The sequence below is a fragment of the Podarcis muralis genome, chromosome W (assembly GCF_964188315.1).
Source record: "Podarcis muralis chromosome W, rPodMur119.hap1.1, whole genome shotgun sequence".
In the NCBI taxonomy this organism is placed as follows: domain Eukaryota; kingdom Metazoa; phylum Chordata; class Lepidosauria; order Squamata; family Lacertidae; genus Podarcis; species Podarcis muralis.
The window spans coordinates 23,672,107-23,685,408 of NC_135674.1; the positions used below are offsets into that span (position 1 = coordinate 23,672,107).

The following is a 13,302-nucleotide window of genomic DNA, read 5'->3' on the forward strand; positions in this document are numbered from 1 at the left end:
TCCTTGCCGCTGCTTGTCCACCAGGTTTCTCTTACGCACAGCAACCCAGGTCATGTGGGCGGGGAGGGGGGGTTGCAGTGATTTTTAGGAAGTCATTAGTTTGCACCAGGCGTCCTATTGGGAAGACCCAGTTTTCCGAGTGCATGTTCTGGAAGTTGGGCAATAGGGGCAGTACAGGATTCCTTTTGGTGTACCGACCTCCCCGCAGGACCAAGGATTCCCTGCCCGAACTGCTTCAGGTCGTGGCGGATGTTCTCCTGGAGACACCTAGCCTGGTCGTCCTAGGGGATTTTAACATCCATGCCGACACGACCTTACAAGGGGCCGCTCGGGACTTCGTGGAAAGCATGGCCTCCATGGGGCTGTCCCTGAATAAGTCTGGCCCAACCCATAGCCACGGACATGCCTTGGACCTGGTGTTTACCTCTATGGATGTTGGTGATCTGACACTAAGTAAAAGCGAAACGAAAGAAGTGCCATGGTCAGATCACTTCCTGGTGCAACTGGACTTCTCTGCGACCCATCCCCTCGGCAGGGAGGTGGGACCGATTCGGATGGTCCGCCCCCGCCACTTAATGGATCCAAATGGTTTCCAGAGAGTGGTAGGGGATGCTTTATCCCATGTTGATGGCCTTTCAGCTGATTCCCTGGTGGCTCGCTGGAATGTGGAGTTAACCAGGGCTATTGACTGTTTGGCTCCGAAGCGCCCTCTCCGATTGCATGGAGCCTGGACAGCCCCGTGGTTTTCCACGGAGCTGAGGGCAATGAAACAATCGTTGAGACGGCTAGAGCGCCGGTGGCGGATAACTCATTCCGAATCTGACCGGACACAGGTTAGAGCTCAACGTCGAGCCTACCAAGTGGCGATAGCGACGGCGAAGAAGAATTTCTTCACCGCCTCTATTGCATCTGCAGAAAACAGCAGCAGGAGACTTTTTCAGGTGGTTCACAATTTAGCGGAACCACCTGCAACATCGGGGCCCAGTACGGGCCACACGTTCTCCTGCAATGATTTTGCAAAGTTTTTTGCAGATAAAATCGCTCAGATTCGGGAAGAAGTAGACTCCACCGTGGGAGCAGGGCCGGGGCGGGAGAGTGCTAGAGTTCTGTCTAGTCAAGTTGAGTGGGATCAATTCCAATCTGTTACCTCCGAGGATGTGGACAGGCTGCTTGGACGAGTGAAACCAACCACCTGTCTCCTGGATCCTTGCCCATCCTGGCTTATAAAAGCTAGCCGGGAAGGACTGGGTGATGGGCTTCGTGGGGTGGTGAATGCTTCCCTCCGTGAGGGAGCCTTCCCAGACCCGCTGAAAGAGGCGGTTATTAAACCGCTTCTTAAAAAACCATCTTTAGATGCGGCCACGATGGCCAACTATCGCCCAGTCTCAAATCTTCCATTCTTAGGCAAGGTGATTGAGCGAGCCGTTGCCGAACAACTCCAGGCACGCCTGGAAGAAGCGGACCATTTGGATCCCTTCCAGTCGGGATTCAGGCCTCATTATGGGACTGAAACTGCCTTGGTCGCACTGGTTGATGATCTCCGGCGGGCTAGGGACAAAGGTGAGAGCTGTTTCCTAGTTCTGCTGGATCTCTCAGCGGCGTTTGATACCATCGACCATAACATCCTTCTGGACCGTCTTCAGGGGCTGGGAGCTGGAGGCACTGTTATACAGTGGTTCCGCTCCTTCCTCCTGGGCCGGGTTCAGAAAGTGGTGGTGGGGGATGAGTGTTCAGACCCCTGGGCCCTCACTTGTGGGGTGCCTCAGGGTTCGGTCCTCTCCCCCATGCTCTTCAACATCTACATGAAGCCGCTGGGAGAGATCATCAGGGGATTTGGGCTGGGTGTTCATCAGTATGCGGATGATACCCAGCTCTACCTCTCTTTCAAATCAGAACCAGTGAAGGCAGTGAAGGTCCTGTGTGAGTGCCTGGAGGCGGTTGGAGGTTGGATGGCAGCTAACAGATTGAGGTTGAATCCTGACAAGACAGAAGTACTGTTTTGGGGGGGGACAGGACGCGGGCAGGTGTGGAGGATTCCCTGGTCCTGAATGGGGTAACTGTGCCCCTGGACCAGGTGCGCAGCCTGGGAGTCATTCTGGACTCACAGCTGTCCATGGAGGCACAGGTCAAATCTGTGTCCAGGGCAGCTGTTTACCAGCTCCATCTGGTACGTAGGCTGAGACCCTATCTGCCTGCAGACTGTCTCACCAGAGTGGTACATGCTCTGGTTATCTCCCGCTTGGACTACTGCAATGCACTCTACGTGGGGCTACCTTTGAAGGTGACTCGGAAACTACTACTAATCCAGAATGCGGCAGCTAGACTGGTGACTGGGGGCGGCCGCCGAGACCATATAACACCGGTCTTGAAGGACCTACATTGACTCCCAGTACGTTTCCGAGCACAATTCAAAGTGTTGGTGCTGACCTTTAAAGCCCTAAACGGCCTCGGTCCAGTATACCTGAAGGAGCGTCTCCACCCCCATCATTCAGCCCGGACACTGAGGTCCAGCTCCAAGGGCCTTCTGGCGGTTCCTTCATTGCGAGAAGCAAAGCTACAGGGAACCAGGCAGAGGGCCTTCTCGGTAGTGGCGCCCGCCCTGTGGAACGCCCTTCCAGCAGATGTCAAAGCGATAAACAACTACCTGACATTCAGAAGACATCTTAAGGCAGCCCTGTTCAGGGAAGTTTTTAACGTGTGATATTTTACTGTATTTGTGGTTTTTATGGAAGCCGCCCAGAGTGGCTGGGGAGGCCCAGCCAGATGGGCGGGGTATAAATAATAAATAATAAATAATAAATTATTATTATTATTATTATTATTATTATTATTATTATTATTATTATTATTATTATTATTATTATTATTCTATTTGCCAGAAGGTGATGGGACCAGTGGCCATGATCTTCGGGGGTTTTTATGTTGAGCTTCAGACCATATTTTGCGCTCTCCTCTTTCACCCTCAATAAAAGGTTCTTTAATTCCTCCTCACTTTCTGCCATCAAGGTTGTGTCATCTGCATATCTGAGGTTGTTGATATTTCTTCCGGCAATCTTAATTCCGGCTTGGGATTCATCCAGCCCAGCCTTTCGCATGATGAATTCTGCATATAAGCTAAATAAGCAGGGAGACAATATACAGCCTTGTCATACTCCTTTCCCAATTTTGAACCAATCAGTTGTTCCATATCCAGTTCTAACTGTAGCTTCTTGTCCCACATAGAGATTTCTCAGGAGACAGATGAGGTGATCAGGCACAACCTAAATCCAGCTTGCACTTATGGTAGTTCTGGGTCCACATACTGCTTGAGCCTGCCTTGTAGAATTTTAAGCATAACCTTGCTAGTGTGTGAAATGAGTGCAATTGTGCGGTAGTTGGAGCATTCTTTGGCACTGCCCTTCTTTGGGATTGGGATGTAGACTGATCTTCTCCAATCCTCTGGCCACTGCTGAGTTTTCCAAACTTGCTGGCATAATTAAGTGTAGCACCTTAACAGCATCATCTTTTAAAATTTTAAATAGTTCAGCTGGAATACCATCACTTCCACTGGCCTTGTTATTTGCAGTGCTTTCTAAGGCCCATTTGACTTCACTCTTCAGGGTGTCTGGCTCAAGGTCAGCAACCACACTACCTGGGGTGTACGCGCCATCCATATCTTTCTGGTATAATTCCTCTGTGTATTCTTGCCGCCTCTTCTTGATGTCTTCTGCTTCTGTTAGGTCCTTACCACTTTTGTCCTTTATTATGGTAATCTTTGTACGAAATGTTCCTTTCATATCTCCAATTTTCTTGAACAGATCCAGTCAGCTAAGCTGATAGTAAATAATGTCTTGACTGAGAATTGTAAAACAACTAACGGAACAAGACAAGGCTACCCATTGTCACCTTGGTTGTTTATAATAGTTTTAGAAGTATTGGCGCAAATAATAAGATGTAATCAAGATATTAAAGGAATAAGAGTGGGACAGAGACAATATAAATTAAAAGCATTTGCAGACGACGTGGTGATATCGGTACAGGAACCAATAGAGTCAATTCTGAAAGTATTACAAGGGATTTAAAAAAAAGGTGAGGTAGCAAGTTTTAAGATTAAGATAAAACCAAACTCTTGGTTAAGAATATGAATGATGAGAGTCAAAATAAATTACAAGATGTGTCTGGATTAAAGATTGAAAGGAAGGTTAAGTATTTAGGTGTATGGGTAACAGCAAACAATATAAATTTGTATAATGATAATTATTTAAAAACCTGGGAAGAGATTTTAAAAATTAGCAAATTCGGAACAGAATGAATCTTTCACTATTAGATAGAGTGTCAACTATAAAAAATGAAAGTATTACCTAGAATGTTATTTCTGTTTCAATTGATTCCAGTGATTGGCAAGACAGATTGTTTCAATGTATGGCAAAAAGATATTTCTAAATATATTTGGCATGGGGAAAACCCGAGAATAAAATATAAAATATTGATAGATGCAAAAGAAAGAGGATTTCCCCTGCTGTATATGAGACTATACTATGAAGCATCCTGTCTTTGTTGGATGGAGGAATGGACAACATTAGAGAATCCACATATTCTAGACTCTGAAGGTCATGCTGTAAAGGTGGTTTTCCCCTTCGAAGTACACGGCACACTCCGGCACACGCAACGTGATATTTACAGTCTTTATTACATATATACAAGAAACAGCTATAGTTCAGAATGACACGTTCGAACCCGTTGAGTCAGATTCAGGGAGTGGCTTCCTACGATTCCCGAGCCAACAAAGTAGGCATGGGAATCGAGCAAGACTTAGATCTTTACGTTTCATTTCACTCCTTGTCTGTGCTGATTTGAAAGCCCCCTCCCTTCCTGAGTCTGAGCTTCCTTCCCGAGCCTCTGGGTGGTTGCAGGGATCTTCAGCATCCCTGAGCCCCTGTTCTGCATCTTCTTTCCATTGCTCCTCCGAATCCTCCCTGACACATGATAATATTTTTGATTGGCACGTTTATTTATGGTATGAAAAGGTGAAAGTACATAAAGGATTTACAAATCATATAATTAGGAAAAAATTGTATATAGTATGGGATAAATACAAAAATCTATTAGAGGTTAAAACACCACTTTGGCTCTCGCCGTTGGAAGCTATAGCGGTAAAGAAAAATAGTATGATAGAAGGGTGGACAACTTATAGAAATTTATTAAAACAAGAGGGAGGAGAGTATAAATTAAAAGAATTTAAGGAATTATCAGGAAAATTAACAACATGGATACAATATCATCATTTGAATGAAGTATTCAAGAAAGATAGGATACGAGGGTTTGGGGAACAAATACCACAACTGGAGAGAGACCTGTTGAAATGTAATGTAAAAGTGCCATCTAAAATGTGTAAAATATTATTGGAATGGGAGACAAAGAATGAGCAAGTAAAATCCTTAATGATACATTGGGCAATAGATATTGTTCATAATATAGATATGGAAGCATGGGAACGATTGTGGAATATGGATGTAAAATTTACAGCATGTTATGGTCTAAGACATCTGAAGGCAGCTTAGAAGATATCTGAAGGCAGCTCTGTTTAGGGAAGTTTTTAATGTTTAATGTTTTATCGTGTTTTTAATATTCTGTTGGGAGCTGCCCAGAGTGGCTGGGGAAACCCAGCCAGAAGGGCAGAGTATAAATTTGTTGTTGTTGCTGAAAGTTTTATGAAAATGTTATATCAATGGTATCTAACACCAAGTAAATTGGCAAAAATGTATAAATCTAAATCAAATAAGTGTTGGAAATGTAAAGAGAATGAAGTTTCTTTTTATCATATGTGGTGGTTAAAGCTTACTGGGAAACGATAGGTAATGAATTGAAAAGGATGTTTAAAATAACGTTTGTAAAATAAACCAGAAGCTTTCCTTTTGGGAATTATAGGGACAGAACTACCCAAACTGTACAGAAACTTATTTATGTAGGCTACGACAGCGGCAAGAATGTTACTTGTCCCCAAATGGAAAGAAGTATAAGCCCCAGCAAAGAAAGAATGGATACAAAAACTTATGGAATATGCAGAAATGGCAAAACTTACCAGAAAAATAACAAACTTTCTATAAAAGAATGGAAATGGTTTATTGAATAACGTAAAGGTAAAGGGACCCCTGACCATTAGGTCCAGTCGTGGCCGAATCTAGGGTTGCGGCGCTCATCTCGCTTTATTGGGAGTCGGCATATATTTACAGATAAATTGTAAACAGATAAGAACATTGGCAGGATTATTGTAATAACCTGCAGTTTCATAAGACTACCTATATATTTAAAGTAGATGAATAAATGAACAAATTAAGTTAATTTGGATATTGTCAGAGCTGCTCCCCGATCCCAGCTCACAGAGGATCACGCTAGCCAGCGTTCGCTTTATAAAAGTCTTTATTGAGTTACAGTTTCCATTTCCAAGCTGCTGCGTGCAACTCTACGTCTTATGGCTAGACCGGCGAAGCTCCGTCTGAATCTCCGCCCCTCGTACACCAACTTAATATCCTCGCCTTACTCCACCTTTTCCGCCTGAGCGTCCTTCTCTGGGTCCCTCTGCCCCCCGTGGTCTCCTCCCTCCGGGACTCCTCTGACGCTGACCCCCCGGACCCTCCTGTCTCCTTGCGTCGGGCTTTAGGACCTGGCTCCCTTTCCGGGCTGCTTACTGCGCCGCCTTCCTGTGCATTTGAACTTGGCGCGCGCGCCCAGCCTTCCACTTTCCGCTTGACCGTTTCTTCGCTCCCCGATGGGGGCGTGGTCACTCCTGACTCATGCCCTCCTCCCTGCTGCGAGCTGCCAGGGCTCGAACCCTGACGTCCTTCCTCTCCACTGCGCTCTGGTGGGGACGCTGGCCCCGATTTCCAACTGCTGCCCTCTGAACCCCCGCTGGTCCCTTCCTCCTGGGGTGTCCCCCTAGGCCCCCCCTTTGCTCTGGCCACTGGCGCTCCTTTCTGTGAATCTTCTGATTCACTGGAAAGACTCGGAGATCTCGGGTCGTCGTCATCACTCATCCTTTCTTTGGACTCCTCCCCCTCGCTCTCTGTTTCCTCCCTTGCCCTCGCCTCTGCTCCTGAACCCCTGACAGATATGAAGATATTAAAAATAAATTTAAGGAACTGCAGAAAGAGGGGGAAGGAAGTCAAGTTTTGAAATGTTAAAATGACTGTAAAATTATTGAAATGTATAAACCTGAAAATCATAAATAAAATAAAATAAAATAAAAACACAATATTGCAGGATATTAGAAACTATTAAAATTACAATATGTGGGTCCTCCAGTGTATCTGAAGAAGTGTGCATGCACACGAAAGCTCATACCAAGAACTAACTTAGTTGGTCTTTAAGGTGCTACTGGAAGGAATTTTTTTGTTTCAAAAATTTCATTGCAATTAACTCCTTTAACCACTTGGTGTCATGTATCTAAGATGAACTGAAACCCGGAAAACAAAATAAGAGGAAGAACAAAAGCAAATGGCACAGGTTCCTTCTCGGGGAAACAAAAGCTTTCTTCGGCTGCCAATACAGCCTAATCCAATTCTGGAAACCCCAGCCACCGAATCTTCATACGTCTCAATTCCAAAAATATTAAACAACTCCCCTCTTCGGCCTCTTCAATGACCTAATCCTCAGTAACGATTATAACCCCCCCAATAAATAAATAAATAAATAGATAGATAGATAGATAGACAGCTAGATAGATAGATAGACAGACAGACAGACAGACAGACAGACAGACAGACAGACAGATACAGGAAGATGACACAGTGAAATCTCAGTTTAGAGTTAAAATAAAACACAAGGAAAATTAAAGGTTCAAAGCTGCAAAACTCCACGGGCAAGTCGCTGGTTCAAACTCCTTATAGAACTATAGAGACTAGTTGCTGGCTCGTTAATCTCTTTTTCCCTTTCCAGTTACAAAGTTGCTTTCGGCAGAGCCAGCAGGGTCGCCCCCCCCCCCCCGCGTTCCTGAGCTACTTCTCAATTCGTAACTTTAAAAGTTGCAACACTGAAGCAAACATCAAGTCTTTAAGTATCTTTAAGTGACTATTTTCTCCCTTTCCTGAAGGGCTAGGGAAAACTAGCAGTTTGTATCCACTTATATCTGTTTGTAGCTGATCTTTTTGTTTCGGGAATTCAGCTGCCTTTTGCCATTGGAACCAGAGGTTTCGCTCAGCAGAAGTAGCGAGTAGACCCCCTTTGCACCCGCGCCTCCATCCCCTCGGGCTTCCGAACCTTTTTACGGGGTCATTTGTATGGGGAGATATGGAAGTATGTAGCCTTTGCCTCGAGTCCACACGCTTCTTCTGCGCGCTCCTCTCAGGACTCCCGTCAGCTACCTGTAGCAGAGTGTACGCAGCGTAGAAACTGTTGCTGTGTGTGTGTGTGTGTGTGTGTGTGTGTGTGTGTGTGTGTGTGTAATAAATCAGACTGCACGCAAGCGTTCTTGCTTATCTCTTTCCAGTCTTTAATCATGTAGAAAAACAAATCATAACTCTCCCGGTGATAGAGCGCTCATCTTGCGAGTCTCTCCACTAGTACAAACGGAACAACACTGAACACACAGAGAAACACTCCCCTCTGTGGACAAAGCCACGCCTCAGAATGTGAGACGTCACTCAGAACTTCTTAACCCTGTAAGTTCTGATTCTCTCCACAGGAGATATGCCAGGGGTGCCGCTGGGTCCCCAGTACCCAAAACTCCCTTTTCGGGTTTTTTTCCAGAGCTCACAGCGCCTTTGTGAAGCTCCAATCTCCTGCTGAGCTCTGGTTTTCCCCTAGAGGCTAAATCCGTGCCCAAAATGGCCCCCGCAGCCAACCGGAAGTCGGCATAGGTTTTTTTTTCTTAGTGGCACAGTTTCTATCTCTTTGCCAGATCTGAAAGGCCTTCCTTTTCTTGTCAATAATGCCTTCAAATCTCACTGTAGTCTCATCAAACCAGTCCTGGTGTTTCTTGGTTTGGTATCCAATAGTTTGTTCACAGGCTGCTATAATGGATGTTTTTAGCTTGATCCAGTGTTCCTTGGTGTTATCAGGGCATTCCAAAAGCAGATGGTCCTTAAGAGTCGTTTGGAAGCAATCCCGCTTAATGGGATCTTGAAGGGCTTGAGTGTTCATTTTGCGCCTTGGTTTCCTTCCTTGAAGCCTGCGTTGAGGTATAATCTTGATAGCCATCATGGAGTGTATTAGTCGGTGATCTGTCCAGCAGTCGTCGGCACTTGTCATAGTTCTGGTAAGGAGCACATCACGGCGATCTTAAGAGGTGCCAATGGTTCGACCGAGGGTACCTCCATGAAGTTTTAAATTTATTTTTCTGTCAAAAGAGTGTGTTGGTAATAACAAGGTTGTGCGGCTGCGGGGAAGCCTTGTGAATGTTCTGCCACCGCAGGAAGGTATGACAAGGCCCTCTGCTGCTGTAGGGAAGCATGGTTCACCCTCTGCCACCGTGGGGGAATACAGCGGGATCCTCTGCCACCGCAGGGAGGTGGCAAGGCCCTCTGCTGCTGCGGGGAGCCAAAGTGCACTCTCCACCGCCACGGGGTGGTATGGTGGGACCTCTGCCGCCGTGGAGAGGCCCAGGAAGGCCCCCCACCGCTGTAGATATATATCGTGATATTTAGCTGGTGGTATATTGTGATTTTGAAAATCAGATATTGCCCAGCCCTATTTGCCAACTTGTTTCTGGATGCAGCCCCTCAAGTGGCTGCAGTGGATACCACTCCAGGCAGCCCCCTCATCTCCAGGAGGGGCTTTCTGGGAAACACAGGATGCAAAAGAATCTCAGCGCACCCAGCTCTTCACAACCCAGCCAATGGGATTCTCCACTTGGGGAAAAAAAAGTGTAAAACTGTAGACAATCTTTAAAAAAACACATTTAGTTCTAGGTGGGCTTCCTAATACTAGTTGCTGTTGCACACAGATTCTGCTTGTGGGCTTCCCAGAGGCATCTAGTTTGCCACTGTGAGAACAGGAGGCTGCACTAGATGGGCCAGGGCTCCTATGTTCTCTCCCCTTGGCTTAACATGAGCCAGTTCAATGGGTTCAGCAGCCATGGTCCCACAAAGCAGCCACTGCCACACTGAGTTAGGGGCACTTCAGCCAATGGAAACCAATAGGCCAATAAGACACACCTAACTCTGCAGCCATTAAGTTTGGCCCAACAGGCCCCTGCAGACCTCTCCCCTCCCCTCTCCTCGTTTCCCAGACAGGCTTCAACTGACCCTCACTTTCCTCTAATAAAGGGACCATTTAATCTGGCCTTATCAGTGTCACAAAAACCTACTTGTTTTCTGACAGACATTCAAAATTATAATTATTTTATTTACCGTATTTTTCGCTCTATTGGACGCACCGGACCACAGGACGCACCTAGTTTTTAGAGGGGGAAATCAAGGGAAAAAATATTATCCCCCCCCAGCCCCAAAGAGCAATGGACAGGCTGCACGCAGCCTGTCCACTTCTCCCAGAGCTTCTTGGGGTTGCGGGGGAAGCCCGGGTCCCCCCCCCCCAGCCCCAAAGAGCAAAGAAGCCAAGACAGCGCGCGGGGTCCATAGCCGCACAACCTCTCCAGCCAGGAGCTAAACCTCTCCAGTGCAGCTAAAGAAGAAGACAAGGCAGCAAGCGCGATCCATCCCGCTCACTGCCTTGGCTTCTTCTTTAGCCTTGCGCAGCATCTTTAGTCTTGCGCAATGGGATGGATTGTGCCCGCTGTCCACCGGGGCTGGACTAGATGACTCCTGGGGTTCCCTTCCAACCCTGCAATTCTATGACCTCGGAAGGTGTTTGGGGTCTCCACCACTGGAGGCTTTTAAGCAGTGGTTGGGGGACCATCTGCCTGGCGTTCTTTAGCTGTGATTCCTACATTGTGAGGGGGCTGGGCTAGATGACCCTTGGGTGGCCCTCCCAACTCTATACAGTCCTACAGTTCTGCGGCAGGAGATCCACAGCCACTTCACACAATGCTCACTCCCAATTTTCATCTAAGAGACATGTGGCTTCAGTGTCTAGGTAGGTACCCCCCTACCTGCCACACTTCCCCCACCCCACTTAAGCTGAGGGAATTCCTGCCCAGAGAAGCTCCCAGCAATCACGGAGGAGGAATCCGCTGCAGCCGTGAGCAGCGGAGGATCCATGGTCCCGTTCCTTCTCTCCTCCGTAGTTGCTTTGAAGGAGGAAAGTGGGAGAGGAGCTGCTTACACGAGTGTAAGCTGCTCCCCTCCCACTTTGCTGCTTCAAAGGGAGCCCGGGACGAGGGAATCTGCTGCAGCCTCGAGAAGCGAAGAGGATCCATGGGTCCCCTCCTTCCCTCCTCCGTGGTTGCTTTGAAGCAGGAAAGTGGGAGAGGAGCTGCTTACACGAGTGTAAGCTGCCCCCCTCCCACTTTCCTGCTTCAAAGCAATCACGGAGGGGGGAATCTGCTGAAGCTTCCAGCAGCTGAGGATCCATGGTCCTCTTCCTTCCCTCCTCCGTAGTTGCTTTGAAGGAGGAAAGTGGGAGAGGAGCTGCTTACACGAGTGTAAGCTGCTCCCCTCCCACATTGCCGCTTCAAAGGGAGCCCGGGAGGAGGGAATCTGCTGCAGCTTCCCCCACCTCCCGCAGAAGCCGAACGCTCTTTAAAGGGGCTGTGCGGCTTCTCCTGGCTTTTCTGGGAGGTGGGGGGATTCCCCCACCTCGTAGAAAAGCCTGCAGGAGCCGCACAGCCTTTAAAGAGGGCGCCGCTCTTGGGGGCTTTTCCCCCAGGAGGGAGAAGGGACTGCTGCAGCCAGTCAGTCCCTTCTCCCTCCTGGAGAAAAGCCCGCAGGAGCGCACGAAGCTTGTGTGCGGCTCTTGAGGGCTTTTCCCGCCTGCCTCCCCCCTGCATTCGCTCCATAGGACGCACACACATTTTCCCTTGCTTTTTAGGAGGGAAAAAGTGCCTCCTATGGTGCGAAAAATACGGTATACCCCGCCCATCTGGCTGGGTTTCCCCAGCCACTCTGAGCAGATTACAGCATATATAAAACATAGTAAAATATCAAACATTAAAAACTTCCCAATACAGGGCTACCTTCAGGTGTCTTCTAAAAGCTATGTAGTTCTTTACCTCCTTGACATCTGAAGGGATGGTGTTCCAAAGGGAGGGTGCCACTACCGAGAAGGCCTTTTGCCTGGTTCCCTGTAACTTTGCTTCTCACAGTGATGGAACCAGCAGAAGACTCTCAGAGGAGGACCTCAGTGTCCGGGCTGAATGATGGGGGTGGAGACGCTCCTTCAGGTACACTGGGCTGAGGCCATTTAGGGCTTTAAAGGTCAGCACCAACACTTTGAATTGTGCTTGGAAACATACTGGGAGCCAATGTAGGTCTTTCAGGACCAGTGTTATATGGTCTCGGCAGGCACTCCCAGTGACCAGTCTAGCTGCCGCATTCTAGATTAACTGCAGTTCCCAGGTCACCTTCAAAGGTAGCCCCACATAGAGAGCATTGCAATAGTCCAAGCGAGAGATAACCAGAGCATGCACCACTCTGGCGAGACAGTCTGCGGGCAGATAGGGTCTCAGCCAGCATACCAGAAGGAGCTGGTAGACAGCTGCCCTGGACACAGAATTGACCTGCGCCTCCATGGACAGCTGTGAGCCCAAAATGACTCCCAGGCTGCACACCTGGTCCTTCAGGGGCACAGTTACCCCATTCAGGACCAGGTATTCCCCTCCACCTGCCCACCTCCTGCCCCCCAAAAACAGTGGGGCACAAAGTTTTTTTTCAGTGCTATTCAACCACCATGGTTTTGATTTTTGAATCATAGAATTGTAGAGTTAAACTGAGGAAAAGAACAAGGGAGTGCCCCGACACAGTCACTAGATAAGAGATTATTTTCATAACCACATTTGGCATTCCAATACTACACTATTTCTTTGCAGTCAGTGGTCTGGTAAGATGGCAGACATCATGCTGCCCACCTGACAAATAAGGAACAAAAGGGGTGGGGAAACAGAAGAAAACTGAGGGGACTTACTTCTCTCATCCAGTGGCCGTTTTACTCCATAACCGTACACTGAAGGGTCCACAAGTGGTGTGGAATTATTCAAGTGAGGAATCTCTCCAATTTTAGCAGCCATTTGCTGTAGAGAAAATAAAATAAAATTAAAAATAAAATAATTTTGGAACAATATTAGCAAAACTAGTACTGCTTATGTAACTGGATAGCAAGAAACAGCTTTTCTAGCACTAATCCCCCCCCCAAAAAAAAGTTGTCAACATTTTATCAAACTAGAGCATGACCAAGAGACACACTATGCAGCACAACCAAGAGACAGAATCCAGG

The 13,302-nt window shown here is 47.4% G+C and overlaps 1 protein-coding gene across 20 annotated transcripts in view; it reads right to left on the reverse strand.

Moving 5' to 3' along the window:
- The window catches only part of LOC144326360 (far upstream element-binding protein 3-like), a 359,673-nt gene that overhangs the window by 270,098 nt on the left and 76,273 nt on the right, over window positions 1-13,302 (reverse strand). For all 20 annotated transcript variants that reach the window (XM_077922908.1, XM_077922914.1, XM_077922904.1 and 17 more), the window contains exon 2: window positions 12,994-13,099. In XM_077922908.1, coding sequence (XP_077779034.1) covers window positions 12,994-13,099 — 106 coding nt within the window. The remainder of the gene's footprint in view (window positions 1-12,993; window positions 13,100-13,302) is intronic.